The 20,905-nt window shown below is 38.8% G+C and overlaps 1 protein-coding gene across 6 annotated transcripts in view; it reads left to right on the forward strand.

Annotated features, from left to right (window-relative positions):
* The window catches only part of ECT2L (epithelial cell transforming 2 like), a 79,671-nt gene that overhangs the window by 47,757 nt on the left and 11,009 nt on the right, over nt 1-20,905 (forward strand). For 4 of the 6 annotated variants that reach the window (XM_073219657.1, XM_073219656.1, XM_073219658.1 and 1 more), the window contains 10 exons: nt 284-466; nt 2,195-2,298; nt 3,783-3,908; nt 7,266-7,352; nt 9,169-9,383; nt 10,396-10,543; nt 12,219-12,292; nt 12,392-12,548; nt 13,217-13,282; nt 14,606-14,694. In XM_073219657.1, the coding sequence (XP_073075758.1) occupies nt 284-466; nt 2,195-2,298; nt 3,783-3,908; nt 7,266-7,352; nt 9,169-9,383; nt 10,396-10,543; nt 12,219-12,292; nt 12,392-12,548; nt 13,217-13,282; nt 14,606-14,694 (1,249 nt within the window). The remainder of the gene's footprint in view (nt 1-283; nt 467-2,194; nt 2,299-3,782; nt 3,909-7,265; nt 7,353-9,168; nt 9,384-10,395; nt 10,544-12,218; nt 12,293-12,391; nt 12,549-13,216; nt 13,283-14,605; nt 14,695-20,905) is intronic. The other 2 variants (XM_073219659.1, XM_073219661.1) reach the window with 2 other exon arrangements.

The following is a 20,905-nucleotide window of genomic DNA, read 5'->3' on the forward strand; positions in this document are numbered from 1 at the left end:
CTCTGCTTCCCAAGGTACAAATCTAGCAATTATTTAATTTTGATTTCAAATATAATATGTTAATCTTATCTATTAAAGAATAGATAGGCATTTGAAATTATTCATTGTGTCCATTTTGAGTTTCTAATTTTACCTTTGGAAACAGACTGTGGATGTTTATCTTAGGCTTCTAATGAGAAAGGATAATAAGCCTGCTAGGACTCCAACTAAGTTTTTTGTTGTAAACAAAAAGAGTTCTTTCATCTGAGCTCATCTGCTATAATAAAAGGAGAAAATAATTCAGTTCTTAGTGACTGGCTGGGACAACACCAGGAAAAGCCTCCCCCTTCCATCTACTTCAGCGAATCAAAGCTGCAGACGTGGTCCAGCCTCACAGACTTCTTGGAAGACACCTTGAAATCAGTAAGGAAACAGTTAAGTCCTCTCTTCAAGGAGCTGAAGAAGAACATCAGTGACAGGATGATAGGTAAGAACTCTTGCTACTTCTGCTGCAAGTTATGTATGAAGTGTGTTCCATATCCAGAGTGGATATAAGTTGAGGAATGGCTCAAGTAAAAGTTGACTCTTTAACATCTTCAGTAAAACTTTATTCCTATTGTTTTTCTAGTCTTCTTTCCAATATAATGAATCTCCCTAAAGCCAAATATATTCATCTTCAAAATGCTGATGCTAGTTCATATTCAAATTTTACCTGCTTACTAGTTGATGCCAGTCAATTACTTACCTAGACGAAATTCGCTAAGTCTTTGCTAAGCCAGAGAGCTCTGCCCTTCTCCCACTACAGTCTGCTCTAAGTTAAGCACCGCTTAGACCACAGCACCCATTACTTAAATTGTTCTTCAGTTGTGTTCTATTTATTTTCTATCTAAAATACTTGATTTGGTGATGGGCTCCTCTGATAAGCCTATTGAACATCACTGAATTTATTTTCCCATCGACACTCCATATTCAATATCAAATCATCACAATAGAGTCTTTTGGAAACAATTTCCTGTGTCAAGTGAATCTTCACCTAAATCAGTTCATTCTGTAAAGTGAATTTTTTTTCTTTTTTTTTACAATCTGGGTGGATGATTACACCACACCCACCCCTAATCTTTAACTAGCTGTTCAGTTTTCCCCTCACTTTTCCTATCTGACTAAAACAGCCTCTAAACCAAGTCATTATTCATCGATGCCTTACTACCTCTTCTTTCCCTGGCCCACTCCTTATTTAACACCTATTGACACAGTTTCTGTCAACACAAGAGCTGTAACACACTATATGTATGAAGATATTTTATGTCAATACATGTCCTACATCTCTTTACATCAGTGCCTTCCAAAGAGTGGTCTGTCTCCTTTGTTTTATGTACTACCCACTCTACCACATTTAGCAGATGTTCAGCCAATAGTTAAAAATAATTATGAGGCTATAAACAGGAAGAAATTACTTCTCCTGTTTCTTTCATAGATATTAAGGACTAGGGAGAATAATGGAAAGATTAGCTCTTTCAAGATAGAAATATTTTTTGATGATATTTGGAAGTAATGAGAAGTCAAATGGAATAAAATTATTTTCATGCAAATGTATGTTCAAAATATTTTAAAAATGTGTAAGATGTCTGTGCAAGTATGGTTTGTATGTTATTTCCCATAGACTTAAAATATTTATTATTTGTATTTACATATTATGTATACGTAAATACTTAGGTATTTAAGTGTTAAGTAATTAGTAAATACTTAAATACCTAAGTATTTAATATTTACATATTTATGTATACATAAATATTTACTTTATATTTATATATTTGTATATTTATATATGTATAGAAATACAAAAATATTATTTATGTATATGCTCAATACATATATTCCTCCCAAAGGGGAGTGTGGGGGAATTTTTGGTAGGATTGAAAATCTAAAATTTAAATTTATAAGGTTCATTTTCCCATGTTCTTACCTTGTTGTCCAATATATAGATTGCACTATCAGCTTTACCAGGCTGGGTACTTTTTGTATGTGCTACACATTCAGTTGCTTTTGCTCACTTTTTGTTTTATTATGGTAGAAAATCCTCATAGCATAATAGAGTTTTTATTCTTATTCTTTCCATTTTTATCCACTAAAAAGCAACTATGAGGACTGAGTTGTTTTCTTCTTGATTATATCACTTACATAAATTAATTACAAGGCATATGGCCAATCTTTACAGGGCAGTTTGTGTTTGACACCATGAGTATGGCTAACATTCTGAATAACCAAGAAATTGTACAAGCTCTGGCAGATGGATTGACAGAACTTTCAACGGAAAATTCTGTAAGTGTTTCTTTGAAGAAAACAAACTACAAAAACCCCAACACTTAAATATATTCTTAGTTTGCATTTACTTATTTATTTACCAGTTTGTCCCTTTGGGGACACAATTCCTCTGAGAAATGACATTTGTTTGTAAAAACATCCCTGAGAGATTCTGGACTCAAGATGTGTAAGGTACATACAATAGACAGAAAACTCTTCTAGGTTATTTAAAAGTTCATTACATTGCGTACTGTTTTCTGTCTTGTGATTAATTTCAATCAGAAGTGACTTCTTTAAAAAACATGTTAGTGGCTTTATATTTCATATAAACATTACTCAACAGTTTAAACAATGGCAGAAAAGCTGAGAAACTGTGAAACCAGATATAAAATGATAATGGGAGAAGAAGTCTAGATGAGATAGGAAGAGAAAGAGAACACAAAAGAACAGAAATTTGGATATTCTCCTAGAAAAGTCAGTCCACACATCAGGAAACAATGAGGCGAATCAGTGTACAGAGCACATCCTTGCCTAAGACAAGAAGGCTTTGGGAAAATGAAATATGCAGCTCTTGGTTCTGGCGAGTTGAGACTAGCTTAGGGGTGGGGATGATGTTAACATACCTGATGCTGTACAAGGTCTTCAGTTTTTCAAGGGAAGATTCTCAAATCCTTCTCTTCCACTGGAGCCATTCTTCTTCGTGGGTAAATTTAACATGGTCTTTGCATCTGTATGCTCTCTTTATTTTTTGTGTCTGCTCTGGTTTCAACTTGGCTTCCGGGTAAGCAGCACACATCTCCAGGGCTAGTCCAGTGTGGAGTGTGAGAAGCTGCAGTTAGCCATGATTTGTCTTCTCTGAAGGCTCAGCTCCTCGGGCAGCCCGTGAGCAACGGCCCTGGTGAGCTTTGCTGATAAATCAACCAAGGATGTTCACAGGAATGGCCTTAAGACCTTGAAGGATCCTGAACTGTCTCCTGAAACACCAAAATACTAGTAAATGTGTTTGGTGTAGGTTCAGTATACTTATTGCCACCTAACTACTTGAAAATTATTTTGTGTGATATAATTTTGATGGTGCTCAAATCCAGAACCTAAGAGGGAGCCAAATTTGGGAGCTCCTTAAGGTACTTTTACCAATAATTCCAGTGTTGTAGCCTGTCTCCCAGGACTTCTTGTGGAAAGACAAGGTCCCTGCTGTCCCCTTCCCTCATCTGGCCAAGAGGCTGGTGTGGGCCACTTTGGTCCTGAAGATCTGGAGAGGCTCCATTAAGACCCTGAAATCCTAACATGATTGTGACAGTTAAAGAACTAATTAGAAAGCCCCATTTATTGACTTTAGCCAAATAATAGTTCCTCTGTTTTCTGGACTTTTAAATTAATTAGTAAGAAAGATTAAAGCTCTATTAAAATTGTGTTCTCTTTTGTGTTGTACTTTTATTGACCTATATTTCAGATGAATATTTTAAATAGGAATTCTTTTTTGGGGGGACTGAATTTTTCAGGACAAACCTCTGGAATTTTTGTCATATTTTCTGCTACAGAAATGTAGTAAAAAGAGCAAAGATTTTCAAGGAAATGTGATCCTGACAAAATGTGACCCAGAGACAACATTAAGTTTATTCATGAAGGTAAAGTTACTGCTGCATTTTTATACCTTTGTTTCACCATAGAGTTAGATACATGTGGTTAAGAAATTAATAAACAATAATGATAATTCTGCCTGGAAACTTTTAGCTTCTACTAAGAACTCCATTTGCATGGATTATTATATAGACAGGCTGTTTTGTAGTTCCATAATATGAGTGACATTTAAGCCACTTATAAACAAGCTGCACCATGCTGATTGTAGTAACATTGGTTTCTGGGTAAGGGTTGTCACTTACGTGGCTGAGTCCTGAGATATAAAGGGAATTTTTTTTCATTTCCAGCCCAGGACACTTTTTGTAAAACTAAGAATGGGTCCTCTTTTCTTAATTAAGATTCAAATTCATAGAAGAAAAAAAAGTGGGTTTGAAGCTAGTTCTTCAGGCAAAAAAGAATAATTTTGTCAGTACTATGTTCAGAATCCATACATTTTTGGTTAAGTGAAATGATCAGGATTCATGAGACACCAGAAATTGCATTGTCATTCAGAGAGCTGATTCCTAGGAAAATGTCACTTCAGAACCATGAATGCCCATAGAAAAATCACTATCTTTGATGATCAAAGGCTTGGGCTATCAGTCTACCACCAACTCACCAGAGATGGTTAGTAGGAATAGAATTCCCCTAGAAAGAAAAGTACTTGTTGTCCTGTTAACCTGATATTCTGGACTTCAGAGGAGAGCACAGTGCAGGAAGGGCAGACGAGGACCATAGATTGGCAGCACCCCTGTTGTCAGGCTGCCCCAAACCTGCTCGTCAAGATGAAAGGCCTGTCCTTCAGACCTACCCCTCTGTTGTTTCCAGAGCATGTCCCTGAGCTTAAACCCACTACCCCAAGGAGTTTTATTCTTTCCAACCACTAGCATTCACCCCAAGAAGACTCTTAAATACACATTTCCAGGAACATCTAAGCCCTTTGTAGGTCAGAGCCCTGTCCTCTGATGCCCCACTCCTAAATCTGTCTTTTCAGGAAACTCTCATGGACCATGTATTAGTCAGGGCTTGCCAGAAAACAGAACCAATTGGATGGCTGTGTGTGTGTATATGTTAGACAGAAAAATAGATATGAGCCAGTGGAGGAAGAATAAGGCCAGTGGAACCCACTAAAAGGGACTCAAAAGAGTTAACCAGATAAAACCAGAGAGCCAGAAAGGACTCACAGTTTAATGAGTTAATCAGCTGAAGTTCCAAAGGCCAGGAACAACTTGGAATGTCCCAATATTCCCCAGATAAAAGTATCCTAGCACAACCCATGTCTTCATTGTACCAATTAGATCATGCCATTGTAAAATGTACTTAACCTCCAAAACAGGCCCAGTTTATTCCTTAACTTAACCTATATGCCATTCTTCCTTTTCTTCCAGCCCCTTAATCAATTAACTTTGTAACCAGGGCAGGAGACAGACCTCAGAAGTGTAAGCAAACCTATGTGGCCAAAGAATGCTGAAGTCCAACACAACACAGTCACCTAAATAACCTTACTCTTAAAACACAACTTCAAAGGAATTATAAATCACCTGTAAACCTTAGGGGCATCTCTTCCCTGAGGTTGTCCACACTCCCCTCTCTTCAAGTGTGCACCTTTTACCTTAAATAAAAACTTCTCACTGCTGAACTTACCACATTTTGTCTCTGCGCTCTTCCAGTGGTTTAAGAGTCTTTGTTACTTTGCTATTTCATTCTGTTCTCCAGTAAGCACAGGTCTTCACTCTGTCTCTGTTCTACTCCAGATAAGTAGGGAGGGCTGCTGAAAGCTCTGATCTGGGCTTGCAAGTTTCTGTCGCCTGGGTGACCCAGATGGAACTGCAGCTGTATGATTGTGCTCTTTAGTAGCCTGTCTAAAAATCTCCTCTTTGCCTTTGGGAAGTTCTCAGAACATATTCTCACTGCATCCAGTGCTCTGTGGCTCCACCAAATCCTGGGGTGGTAGGGACTCAGTTCCCACACCATGCAGATTCAAGCAGACACTGGACACCAGGTGACCCTGGCTTTAGGAGTTGGCAACATATCTGCCCTATGGCAATTAAGGGGAGTTCAGTGAGTTTTCTTTTCCTTCCTCTGTTCTTCCTTACTCTCTGCTGCCTGTGAGGCAGCTGCCCCTCCCTGCTACTCTCACTCTGATGAATTCCTTCCTCACCTTATACGCTGACTTCCCTGCATCTCTGAACCAAATTCCTCCCCAACATAAGTATGTGTGTGTCCCCAATCCTGGACAGACAGTCCCCAGAAATGCCCCTCTTTGGAGCAAGTAAACTCGAAGAAAGCAAAAGGGACACAAAGTGCTTTCTCCTCTGAAATGCTAATTTTACACTTGAAAAGACCTTACTATTGATGAGACCACCTTTGGAATCTCTGACACCTAAAAGAATGGCAATTTGGAGCATTTCCCCTCAAAGACACTTTCATTCTTGGACTCTCAGGCTCAGGTGGGACCTCCTGCAGACCAGGGAGAAGCTGGCTGACTGCAGTTCAGGGACTGGGGCTCTTACGCAAAGGCTTCAGGCAGCTCTAAGGAGTGGCCACAGACACAAAATAAAAATTCATTTCTGTGTGAGTGGAGTAAGGCAAAAAGTCTTACAAATTGATGTTTCTCTCTCACTCTCACCCCTAGATATCAAGGGGTTGCCAAGGGCAGTTTTACTTTTTACTAGTAAGGAACATCAATAATGACCCTCATCCTTAACTCTCTGCACAAACCTGGGACCATTTTTCATTGCCCAAGTAGACCCTGGAATGCTGCAGGCAGCACTGGACGGGCCTGCTGTTACTATTTGTTTAATGCGTTAATTTATATGGAAGCCACAAGAACAATTAGGAGGTAAAATGAAGAAACAATAAGTCCTATTTAAATGTGGAAGTAGACAGGTCTAGAAGAGTCATGTGAATTATTTCTGATGTGTTTTCATTGGGTGAAAAAAAGGAGTGATTTTATAAAGTGCTGTGAGCTTTTAATTCTAGAATCTTTAAGGGAAGAGAATCTGTTTGCCCTAAAGGACGAGTGAGAGCAAAGCTGAGGTAGAGGCCCCTTCCCCAGGGAGTGCGGGATCCCTCAAGCCTGTGAGAAGCTGCTGAATGGCAGGGAAAAAGGGAGCTGACTCAATTTGGTTCCGCAAGTAAAAGGTAGTTCCTAAGAAGTAAATGGTTATTTTTCTTTTAAACATGAAACTTAATTCTGTTTGGCATCAAGCTTGTCAAGCGCTGCGTTCACTGCGTCTCAGGAGCACTGGTTAGTGCTGACGGCAGAGAGCGCTGGAGGGCCTCCGGTGGGCACAGCACTGACTGGGCATTCAGAAGTCCAAGGCAGGCCTCCAAATAATCAGGTCTCTGCATTTAATCCTCAGGAAGGAAATGTTACAGAAGATAATCCTCAGGACACAAAATCAAGTCTCAGCAAAAATGACTCAAATTTTGAGGTGCTGGTTAAGGTGGTAAGCCAATTATTACATAATAAGAATTTTCCATTTGTTTTGCCCCTGACCAAAAAAAAAGAAAGCTTCATCCTTTATACCGGTCAGTTCTGTTTTTCTTGAATGTTTCCCTTGGTGGGGGGTGGGGGGAACAAATGTAACTGGGGGGAATCCAACTGGTAGATTTTTCTTTTGAATAAGTCTTGGTCTGAAAAAAGGTTGAGCCAGGAGGAAGGAGGTATAACATTTTGGGTGCAAGAGCCATCTCTATGCCAGTCCATGATTTTCTAATGTAACACTAGGATGGCATTTAAAGAAATGACACATGGACATAAAGGCTCACAGTTTCTAACTGACCCACCGACTATGGTATGTCTTCAAATGTTGAGTATAATGATGTAACTTTTAGGACTCTGCCTTTCCACTTAGAAAGGGTCATACAGAAAAAAAAATGACTAGTGTTGTCCCGAGCACAGCTTGGCAGCTCGTTCCCAGCTCCACAGTGCCCTGGGCCCGTGCAGGCTGTGGGCAGCACAGGCACGGGCGCTCAGTCATCCCTAGTGAATCTCCAGTCTGTCCTCGAGAATTGCCAAGGAAGAGGGTGTTTACACAGTGCAGTAAATGTGACAGCATCTCATCTGACTGTTGGTAATAAGACCTGACAATGGTTTCAAGATGGCAACAAAAGTTCTGACAATTGAAACCTTATAATTATAAATAAAAATTGGATAATTCCAATATTTTTTAAAGTGTAAATACACATAAAAATACAATATGGATTCAAGCCAACTGCCAAGTGGGATACTGATGTATTTTTTAATTCATTAGATAAGTCTAAATAGACATTATATACAAAGCTTGTGCTTTGAAAGTAAAACTTAACCAAGAACAATGTGTTTATAGTAATTTACACAGAGTTTGTTCTCTGATTTTTTTCTTAAATTATTTTTACATTTTAATTTTAGTTGACGTATTTGGGTGAGGGTCACATGGCATTACTTACTGCAATATTTGGGGCAGTCTGAGGCATACTTAGGGCTGGTGTGAAGAGAGGAAATTGTATTCTGAAAATACTGATAGAGCTATTAATGGGCTCACATATAAGATCATTAAATTTATAAAATTTTTTAATTTAAAAATTATCATTGTCTTCTATTGTAAAGATACTAATTTTAGAACTTTTTCAACCTAGCAACTAAAGAAAGATGGGATCACAGTTCCCAAGTTAGGTACTTTTTCCTAAATACTGAAAGAAGAACATGAGTTTCAGTGTTTCATAATATGCTAGTGAGAAGGAAATTAGCTGACAGTGAGAAAGCTCACCCGTTTCAGTTCTTCTGTCTGCAGGATAAACAGTAAGACTCTACTGGGAACAAGAAATAGGAAAACGAACAACAGCAGACAACCCAAAGGCTTCCTCACTAGACTGTCACTTCGTGAAGGCAAGACTCCATGTCTTCTCGTTGTACAGCTGGCAACTAGCACATGACACTGAACACGCATTTGGACAGATAAATGGATACAAATCAAATCTCAGTCAATCCACCCTCCTCAGGATCCAAGATTAAAAATCCCATCTCTACCATGACATTAGGCTGGCCTGATGTGAGGGGCTGTTTGATGGTACTGGGGATAGGCGAGGGTCAGCACGGCCCTCCATAGTCCCTTCTCAAGCTTCCCATCAATCCTGTACATCACAAACGAGAGACGGGAATCCCCCAGGGCTGCCTGGCTGCTCAGTACTTTCATTTCTCTATCTCCTTTGTCTTGAGGCTTTTTGAGGCTAGAAGCCTGGAAAGAGTCATTTTCCCTATGAATTCTTAATGCTTTTCTGCAGGAGAGAAAGCTCCAGATGAACTCAGCCGAAAAGAGAACTAGAGTTGTCAGGGAGCTCTTACAGAGCGAGAGAAAATATGTGCAGATACTGGAGACTGTGAGAGATGTTTATGTAACGCCACTGAAAGCAGCATTGTCATCAAATAGAGCAATTCTGAGTGCTGCAAATATCCAGATCATTTTCTCTGATATTCTGAGGATTTTAGGTCTCAACAGGTAAACTCTGAATGTGTATTTCTGAAATATTCATTGTGCAGTGAGAGGAGCCCACACTTAACTGCTTCAAAAGCTGTACAGACTCAGTCGTTCTCTGCCCTTCTTGGGGTCTCTGACCATCTGACAAAAGGGAGAGGATTCTTGCCACTGGTCTGCAATCAGTAGGGATGATTCCCAGGGACTTAGGCCCGCCTCACTTCAGAGCCGTGGTACAAGAGGCGGAGTTCAGTGCCTGGGGATTCTGTATTCAATATACTGTCCATGCAAAAGACAATAGGAAGGAGAGCTGTATGGAGCAGCTCTAATCAGCTGTTTAGTTGAGCAGTGGGAAAGGAAGCTAAGAATTTAATGGAATTAAATCACTAGGATACTTAGAAAACTCACTACAGGGGGTCAGCTTGGTAACAGTTTATGTTTTGAGTACATAACAGTTGAAAGAGAAAAGTGATCGCTTGCACCTATGGTAAAGTAAGACAAACTGAGCTTGTGCTTCTCTGCCAGTAACTCTCTAGGAGTTGGAACAAGTTTCATATCCTCAATGGGCCCCAGCTCCTATAAATGAAGAGATTGAAAGACCTTCCAGTTTTCAAGGTCTGTGATGGCTGAGTGAGGGATACTCTTAGATGCATGGGAAATGGGCTGCATGAGGGTTATGGCATTGACATGAACTGAGCACTCTCCTCTGAGAACTGGAAGGAAACTTCCCCCACCAGCACAGCTGGTGATGTGGGAACAGGACAAGCCGGTATTGACAGCCCAATGGAGGCCAGTCTGGGGTTCTGACTCAAGGAACTAAGATGAGGTGGGATTCCACCCAGGGTGGCCTGCTTCCTCCCTTCCCACCTCCTCCTGTCAAATCTGCACTGCTCTGCGTCAGGCAAAAGTATTTGACAGAAGCCCTGCCATATATGACTTGGCTAAAACAGGCTGCACTAATGACAGCTAATTTATTTTTTAAGTTTATAGGTTATCACTGCCAAAATTTCTTGATCATGCTTTTCTCTTATTGCAGGCAGTTTCTAGATAACCTGAGAAACAGACTACAGGAATGGGGCCCAGCTCACTGCATGGGAGAAATATTCATAAAGTTTGGAAGCCAGTTGAACACATATACCAATTTCTTCAGCAATTACCCTGTTATTCTGAAAACTATTGACAAGGTAAATGATTGAGTTACCATCCAGGCATTTATTAAACCTTCTGAGCTTGAAGGAAGTTTTGTGTGTAATCCAAAATACTAAATTGATAGAAAAGACTTCTTCCCCACTCTTAGCTTTTAGATCTCCTCCTCCTGTTTGCTCTTTGAGGATGGGGACCCTGACTTACTTTTCTGTCACTAGGGGCCAGCACAGTGCTTGACACAGCAGGGCCCAGGAACAGATGACTGGCCTGAACCTACAAATTGTCAGACTTCCATCTGTCCCAGACACCCTGTGCTGTTACAAGAAAATGTTTTACAAATTGGTAGAAGCAAGACTATGAGCGCTAATTCCACTCTGTCATGACAGTCTACATGGCCTTGACAAGTTCAGCTCTCTTATGAAGAAAAAGAATGATAATTCATGCTTCTTAGACTAAAGATACTTCATTGAAATCTCCTTATGAAATAAAGAATTTGTCTTACATTCCTTTAAGAGTTCACTATAAACAAATTTTCCCCTTGTGACTTACGCCATATATGTAGTCTGAGCAGGAATAGTCAGCTCCATTCTGCATCATTTGTTACTCTTATTAGATCTCTTCTGAAGGCAATAAGGTCTGTCTTTCTTCCCTCCTTGATTTATATCAAAAATGTAAAAGAGGAAAATAGGCTACCTTGCAACCTGGTGGCACACTTCTGCCAGTGTCACCCATGTCCGCTTTGGCTGTGCCCATCTGTATGCACTGAGGCCCTGAGGGAAGGCCTGGGGCTGGGAGGCCTTTGGGTGATTCCTGGCCTCAGACTTCCCCCTTTGTGGTACTCCTCCTGCAACGTGGGGAATTTAAACACTGCAGGATCACTCAATGATGTGACAGTTGCCTGGATAAGGTGATTTCATGCAACTGACCTTTAGGATAAGAATCTTCAAGAATAAGAGCATAGTGTCACATATTGTCATAAACAAATTGGTACCAAAATTTTTATAGTTATGGATAATAACTATTTCACTAGCATATGGTGGGTATATAAGTAGTTAATAAATGTTAGGTATTAATATTATTGCAATCAGTGAAAATGTGATTTCTAGAAATTAGTACTACTGGCATCTTTTAGGTTTGTACATAATAAGAAAAATTAGGTTAACTTATGGATGCTCTAATAATGGTGATGAATGAATATATTTTAAAACAGATACTAAGTGAATCAACGTTATAATGTTACTATGGAAAACATGATTAACAGCAGTATTAACAGGTGAATACCATTAATAGTCTCTTAGTATATGGAAATTACATTTACTACATGACAGGCACTTTAGGGCCTCCTCCCCCACTACCACACACACAAGAGTTAGGAGTGGCATTCATGAGAAAACCAAAGCTCAGAGAAGTTAAATAACTTGACAAGGTCACATAAAATTCTATAGGACTAAATTAGAGTTGGAATTAGAATTCTAATCCAGGCCTACCTGGTTGCAAAGTCTGTTTTCATTTGTCTATACTGATTAAGTGCAATGAATAGGGTAGGTTTATGGTGTAATTAATACACTAGCGCCAGTACTACTAACAATACTTGGATTAGGTGTAGATGCTGCCCTTTTGCTTTGAGTGCTTCATAGATCACTCATGCCTGAAAGAACAGGCTTTAGAGCTGTCTTACAGAGCAAAGTTTGACACTATATTGCTCACCTTCAGTGCAGAGAAATGATACCTGCATTCCGTGCTTTCTTGAAGAGGCATGATAAGACCGTTGTTACCAAAATGCTGAGGTAAGATGTGAGGGAGAGCCTACCTGGGGCACCCCAAGGTCAGGACATTGCTCGACCTTCAGAAAGAGACCACAGTTCCCTTCTCTATGCCTCCTACAGTCTTCCAGAGCTGCTTCTGTACCCATCCCGAAGATTTGAAGAATATATTAATCTTCTCTATGCTCTGAGGCTTCACACCCCTGCAGACCATGTTGACCGTGGGGACTTGACCACTGCAATTGGCCAAATAAAAAAATATAAAGGTTATATAGATCAGGTTGGTTGCTGATAAGAGTCTGTGTCCTTTAAAAATGTTACAATGCTTTTGTGGTATTCTAACTTAAAGATCCTGAAATACCTCATCCTCTGGTGGTGTTCTTCCATCCTTTTACTGTGAAATCATTGTGTTCAGTGATTTTGAGCACTGAGGGCATCTATTCTAAGCCAAACAATACGAGACAGAATGTTTTCAGATATCTGTATTAAGTACAAAAAAACCTTTATTAACATTAAAGTTTGATGAATGGGGTATTTGGATTGATTTTTCTAGGTAACCACAAGGAAAAAAGTAAAATCCTTTGTTTCTGAAAGAATGTTTAAATGTATTGTTTCGTGCCTGAGTAAGTAAGCAACCACCATTATTCTCTGAGAGCATTCAGCGGCCTGGAGTACAGTAGTACCATTTTGAAAAGATGACTGCAATGTGCACACTGCATGGGCATCCAGGCTGAATGCAAACTGCGAATGCATTATGACCTGAAGATATTTTTTCAATATAGTCTTGTCACTTGCTTCTTTAAAACCTGGGTACATGAAACTGAGATTCTTATTATAGCTGATCAAAATACTAAGCCCCATATCAAAGGCCATAAAATATTTTTACTCTGCTTTTTATGTGTAAAAATTTTCCAGTTTTAGTTTGCCTTAAATCACTTTGTTTTCTAGATGAAGCAAAACACCGGCATGAAAGATCAGCTGTCAGACATACGGAGAACCATCTGGGGGTGCCCTGTACGTGTTCTGATGTACCCACTATATCTCATGCTCATGAATGTAACCTCAAGTCATTGGCAAAGGAGACAGATTTCCACTCAGCTAAATGTGGGGGACCTGCTGTATCATGTGCTGCCAAGCACTCACATTTCACATCCTTGCTGTCTGCAGGGGTGCTGTATGAGAAGAGGCACTAGTGGGCTAGATCCCACCCCACAGCTTTTCTGTACTCTTGACTCCTTGCTTGATACTACTGTGATTCCCACCCCCTTTGAGGAGAGGGGCCATATTTTCCATTGTTTCTATCTCCCTGCACATAGTACCATGTGCAGAATCTCTCAACAAAATCTTAGAAGTCCTCTGGTAGCTGTCACCTACAGAGTATCATCCGGTCCAACCCTACCTTCTCTCTTACTGCCTTGCCCACCTTATGATCAAATCATGCAGCTCTACTCACAGTTGTCCAGTAACATCAGCCTCTTTTCACACCTTTGTGCTTTGCCCAGGCTGTTCCTTCTCTCAAACTGGCTTCCTTTCCTACTCCACTGGGTAAACTCCTACTCATATTTTAAAAGTCCAGATCAATCATCTTCCTTGTAAAGTTTTCCCTTTCCCAGCTGTGAGTTGCCCCTTCCTGGGTATTCTGTAGCACCTGAACATCTCTGTCACAGTTAATTGCAGTCCTTTATTCACAAGACTGTCAACTCCATCACATACGAACTAGGATTTACAGTATTTTTCTAGTGTTTGGCATAAAGCAGGAGCTCAGTATATGAACTAAAGCATCAATTGATTGGAAATGTTATTTTTATTTGGTCAAATTAGGGAAGCAAGATGGAATTGTTTGGTTATAATTTAGATATGCACATTTTGGTAGAGAAAAGGGATGTGATGTTGATTTAATTACAAAAAGTCCAAAATCTTAGAATTCAGTCTACAGAACTTTATCTCTGAATCACTATTCATACCAAGTGATCATCTCTGTGGCTAGATCAGTACAAGAGCCTGGCTCCTTAATTTCTAACAATTCATTCACTTCCTTGACAGAGCCCTTCTTACCCATTCTCACCCCATTTTTTATCCTAGGAAAGCATTTATAAATAAAACAATTTCAGTAGTTAAAAAAAAATTAGACAACACCCTCAAATGTAGTTTTCATTGTCAATTCTGTGGTCTTTCTAAAGAAAGTATGGTTTATAAACAATTAAAACTCACTTTTTTATAATCAAACTGAAATCTGCTGAAACTTACATCTTCTAGGATATAAAATGGTTCTGCTGTAGTGACATGTTTTATTTTCTAAAACTTTATGTATGTTTCTAATTTTGTTTTTGATTTCAGACTCTATCAGAAGTAAACAGATACCTGATTAGGGTCCAAGATGTGGCCCAACTTCACTGCTGTGATGAGGAAATTAGTTTCTCTTTAAGGTAAACATTTAACTAGCCTCTGCCTATGACTGTGTTTTGCTCATCTTATATGGACTAAATCAACTAGAATTCAGAGTCTATAGAACTTTATCTCTGAATCACTATTCACACCAAGTGATCATCTCTGTGGCTAGATCAGTACAAGAGCCTGGCTCCTTAATTTCTAACAATTCATTCACTTCCTTGACATCAAGTACAATGTCTGATATTGTAAATTTATGATAAATCTTTGTGTTGTTCTGAAAAGTCATCACACAGTCCTCTGAGATAATGTAAGGTGTTTTATCACCTTACGTGCATTCCAGGCAGCTACTGGCTAGAATGGGAGAAGATAAATTGTTTCTGCCTGAACCACAAACTATGCAGAAGCAGGAATTTTGAAGGTTGGTCACTTTCCTACTGAGAGGAAATCCAAGTATTATAGGTATCACACCAAGGATCTGCCTAACTTTTAGAAAGAAAAGATCAGTTATTCTCAGATAGTTACTGAGGTCAGTATTTAAAAGGTCTCATCATTAAGACCACCATTACACGAAGGTCTCCCTATATCTGTTTGCCACATTGCACACAGTAGTGTGGAAACAAAAGCTGGGAGGGAGCCAGTTTCCATCAGCGAGCATCCCCTTTCCTCCTCTAGCACAGAGATGGGGAAACTTTCTCTGTAAAGGGCCAGACAGTAAATATTCTAGGTTTTCCTTGCCAAATGATTTCTGTGGCAACTACCTAACTTTGCAGGAAAGTATAGCAAAAAAAGTAGCATAAAAGCAGGTACATATATGATACAATTCATAACAAATAATAGTCTTCATAAGCAATACACAATATATAAATTAACTGTTCTAATAAAACTTTATTTACAAAAGCAAGTGGCGGGGCCATAGTTTGCTGATCCCTGCTTTAGAAAACTTTATAAAACTGTGTTCTTAGTACTAATGGCAAAGATGAGAACTCAACAGATAGCAACCAAATGGAAAGGAACTAACTCCTTTAATTTGTCTAACTCCAATAAAATAAATAAAAATTGATTTGTCTGTCCATTATTTCAGTGAATATTTCAGCAAATGTTCCCCAGAGGCACCAGGGGAGTTGGGATAGTTGGAAGAGGCAGAGGGGTAGTTTGAAGAAACCAGTCCCCTTGCCTCTGTCCCCACCTAAATGGATCTTAAATGAAAATTAAATCACACAGTTGTGTCACTTTTCTCATTGTGATGTTGTTTTCTTCTGTTGTTTTTGGTTAGTAGCTATAGAAATGAGTTACACTTACTCCACTCCATTCTCTTTTGCTTGCATGGTTTCTGATGAGGCATCCTATGTAATTCTTATCCTTGTTCCTCTAATGGTAAGGTATTTTTTATTTTTTGTTCTCTGTGTCCTTTCAAGATTTTGTCTTTGTCTTTGCTGAAATATTCACTAAAATAAGGGGCAAATCAATTTTTATTCACTTTATTGGAGTTAGACAAATTAAAGGAGTCAGTTCCTCTCCATTTGGTTGCTATTGAGTTCTCATCAACTTTGAAGTCTCATAAACTTTGAAGTTTAAGTGTGATATGCCTAGGTATAAATTTTTTAGTATTTATTCTGCTTGAAAAGCTTCCTAGACCTGTCATTTAGTGTTTCAATAATTTTGGAAAATTCTCAGCCATTTTTATTCAAATATTTCTTCTATTTCTTTCACTTCTCCATCTGATATTCCTCTTAGACATATATACACTTTCTGCAATTGTCCCACAGTTCTCAAGATACTCTGTTTCTTTCTTTTTCAGTCTTTTTTCTCTTTGCTTTTCAGTTTGGTTAGTTTCTGTTGATATATTCAGCCTCAAAGATACCTTCCTTGGCTATGTCCAGTCTACTTATGAGCCCATCAAAGGCATTATTCATGTCTGTGTTTTTGACTTCTACAATTTCAATTCTTAGTTTCTTCTTTATTTATATTACCCATCAGTTCTTGTACGTTATCCACTTTTCCCATAAGAGTCCCTATTTATTGTAGATATTTAAAATTCTTGGTCTGATAACATCATCCCAATATCCCTGCCATACTTGTCTGATTCTGATGCTTGCCTTGTATTATCAAACTGTGTTTGCCTCTTAGCATGCCTTGTAATTTCTTGTTGAAAGCTAGACACAATGTACTGGATGAAAGGAACTGAGGTAAGTAGGTTTCTAGTGTGAGGTTTAATGTTTATCTGGTGAGATGTTAGCCTGTGTTTACTGTTTGTCGTACCTGTGGTGTCAGAGGTTACAATTTTCTCTAGCGTTGTTTTTGTCTCCTCTGTTATCAGTGGATTTTAGATTCCTCAAATCCAGCTGAGCCTTGTGGTTTTTTTAGCTGTAATACTTTGTTTTTATAAGGAGTCCTGTTGGTGTGGTAGTAAGATGGGAGGGGTGGAGGAGGGAAGTTTATGGTCCTCTGATCAGGTTTTAGTTTCTTAGTGAGCCTGTGCCTTTGAGCTACCTTTAAAAATGCCTATTAGCTTATTACTGTTTTTCTAACCTCTGTGATTAGACAAGAAGGCTAGTGGGAGATGGAGTTGAGTATTTCCCTTTCCCTATATTGGTTATTTCTGGTAAAAGTTTCCCTTGAAAGTAGGCCTTTGTTAAAGGGAATAGAACTCTCTGGGCATGATTCAAAATGGTTAGTTTTCCCCTCCCCTTCATCATGAAGAATAAGGCGATTTTTCTTACATCTTCAGAGTGAGAACCTGGTGGGGCTCCTCCAAATAAAACTCATTAAGTTTTAAACTTATGCAAGCAGGGAAAGGAGATTCCCTTATGGCTAGGCCTCCAGTTTCTAACCTTTTAAACTGGTACATAGTCCGCCTCTAGCAATCAATCAATTATTCTTTAAGTATTCTTACCTGATGCTGATCCAGCAGGCAGTTGCTGCTTCTAGTAAGCTGTGATTGTCTGTATCAGCATGTCTCTCTAGCTTTTGGGGTGTTGGTTTGCCTTGTGACCTCAATTTTCTGGTGGATCTAAGAAGAGTTGTTGATTCTGAGTTTTTCAGCTGCTTTGCTGTTGTGATGATGGAAGTCATGATTTCCAGCTCTTTATATGTCCAACCAGAAATGAGAGGCCTCAATTACTAGAATTTAGGCTTCTATCTTCTGTATTTGGACAACAGAGTAAATTTGAGAATTTGAGGATAATGGGAGAATACTAAATCACACTTTAATTATGAGAATTACACTTACATTTAAAGAGGCACTATCTCAGTGACTTGCCAAGCAATAAATACAATATTACATTAATATTTGAAATTAAGTAAATGCAAAACAGAGTCCTATTCCAAAAGATATTACAGACTATTTAGACTGTAACCTTGTTTTCTGTCATTTTAGAAAGTCACATAAAACCCAAGAAATGTCATTCCCATGACTCTCAAGGAAATCTAGAGGAAACTCTTCTTATATTTATATACAATACTCACATGACTATTATACTTTATAGTTCACCATATATTTTAAATTCTCTCATTTGCTATTACCATCACTTGGGGAGGCAGGTAGGACTGAAATCACCTCTTGGGTGGTAACCTGGACTTATGTAAGTTGTCCGAGGTACCAGAATAAGTGCTGGTCTGCAATTCAAGTCCAGGTCTTAGTGCTCTACCCACTGATTTAGACCAGCAGGTGGAAAGATGAACCAGGCCTACCTCATAATAAACTCCCTAACATAGCAGCTAGTATTAAACAAATTACTCATAAACAAGAGCTGTGACACAGAAAAACAAGTTGATATTTATATTAGGAATGGAAAAGTCTACTCTGGGGTAGAGATGAAGTCAGCATTTTAGAGCTTGGAAATTTGGAGGCATTTGTCCTTCTGTGAACATAGCCCATGGAGTTTGGGGTTTGTTAAGCTTTTATAATACATTATATACCTTCAAACTTATATAGTATTGTTTTTTCAGAAACACCTATTTTCATGCTTAACTTGTTTTAAGCATGCTCTTTATTCCTCCTTCTCACACTTGGTGCAAAGGTGCAAACAGTGGAGTGCTCCAGGACTGGTGAATGGTGGCACAACATTGAATCACCAAATGTAGCCATCCACTTCTCAGTCCTAGAGACCTTTTCAGGAAAAACCCTACTATGCTGCCAAAAATGCATACTGTGAACTTTTAGCCATATTCAAAGGGACCTACAATCATTTACCAGGCCAGCTATGTATGCACTGGGGAAAGGTAAATACCCAGAGTTCTCAGAGATCCTGGACTCTGGCTCTGAACTGACTCTTATCCTGGGGACCCAAAAAGCCACTATGGACCACCAATCAGAGTGTGGATGTAGAGGGAGCTAAGTGATAAACCGTTTGGGCTCAGATCAGTTCACAGAACATAATGCTGTCCAAGTCAAAGGTTGTGTTCTGAAATTCCTTTTTGAAGTTTTATGTATTTATATAAATTGGGTAATTTGACTTTTGGACTGGGTAGTGCCATGGTTAAACAATAAAGCACTTCTAGAATAGCATTACCAATTTAAACTATAGTAGACCTGTTCCATTTTGCCGAGTCATTGAACATATTTGTAACAAAAGAAATTCTATCCAAATTCAGGGAAAAAAACTACCCTTGGCATTGGCTCTTTAGTATGTGAGAAGTAGCTTTCTGGAACCCTAGTAGAATCCATAGTTTCCACTTCAGCTGCTCCATTATATCAAATATAAAAGGTGAAATTATTTGCTTTTGCGTATGTAGAATAATTGTTAAATTTTTTTTTAAAGATTCTGGGGTTTTTTGTCTTTGAATGAAAATTGTTGATCCTGGGAGGCTTAATTTTATAAATGGCTTCTGAAAATGTTTTCTAGATAAAACTAAGATTTATATGTATTTTTAAATAGCACTCTAATAATCAGATTGAAATGACAAAGGCCTCTTTGAGTGTATTTATCTCCTCTGATAACAGGTGGTCTCAACTCCAAGGCTGAGTTAATATGCCTGCTCCCTCCCTTCCCTGGGCCAATCACATACCTTCAAAGTGGGTCACAAAACTGTAATTCTTTTTCATTTACCTCTACTCTTGATGTTGTCCCTTCCAAAGGAAAAAAACTGAGTATCTATTTACCAAAACAAACACCCTTTTCAAAAGCATTTCTTTAAAGCACCCTTTATAAGGCACATTCCCTGATAGTTCAGATAAAATGGCAGTTTTATTATTACTTTAACATTTTCTAAACTGGTATAGTAGGGGAAATAATTGTTTCCATCAGTGATATTCTGCCAAAAAAGGGGACAAGAACATGGGGGAGCTTTTCTGCTTATTTAAATTGCGGCCACTCACTACATGTAGCCCACTACACATACTTAAAAATGTAACCTCGGCCTTTCTTGCTTCCTTTCCCTTATGCTTCATTGTCAGAATAACCTACCAACTTGATCTACATTATTTCTTGTAGGATATCATTATATGCGAAGCATCCCATTCCTTCCAGCCTAAACCATAACCACACAGAGAAGGGGAGGAAATGTGTGAAATAGAAGTTGGCTCTACCAGTTGAGTGACCACTGCATTTCTGTTTATCCACACAGCTAACACAATCTGTACTCCGTAACACTCTCCAAATAGCTGAACCTTAAGTATAAAACTCCTCGAAAATGTCTAACTCCCTTATCCAGTCCTCTGCCCAGCTCATGGTTTTAACTAATAAATAACTTGAGTTCCTGTAGCCAAAATGTGGCCTGTGTATCATTATCACCAGGGAGCTGTTAGAAATGCAGATTCTCAGGCTATTCTAGTTCTATTGAATCAGAATTTACATTTTAACAAATTCTCCAGGTAATTCAGATGCACAGGTAATTCTGATTTGTACTATGTACAAATCAGAGCTATTATTATACAAAGTGAATTCTAAGTGTGAGTTACAGCAGCTTTTATGGGGAGAACAACTTGAAGTCCTTGAAAAAATATATAAATCCTTTGAGCAATCAATCGTACCCTTAGGAATCCTGATACAAACAGCAGCACGTGTAAGGAATTTTATATGTAAGGATCAATCTATTCTAACATTGGTCCAGTGGCAATAAAGAATGAACTAATAAGAGGGGGAGAGGAAGGGAAGAAAGAGACCCAGGTCTGTAAACAAGGCAAATGCCTGTCAGAAGGGGAAGAGTTTAATAAATGATAGCCCATTCACACTATGAAGTACCATTTGGCCACTAAGAATGAATGAACGCCATACCAATTAACTTGAAGTGGTTTCTGCTGATGAG

The sequence above is a fragment of the Manis javanica genome, chromosome 13 (genome assembly GCF_040802235.1).
Source record: "Manis javanica isolate MJ-LG chromosome 13, MJ_LKY, whole genome shotgun sequence".
Taxonomy (NCBI): Eukaryota; Metazoa; Chordata; class Mammalia; order Pholidota; family Manidae; genus Manis; species Manis javanica.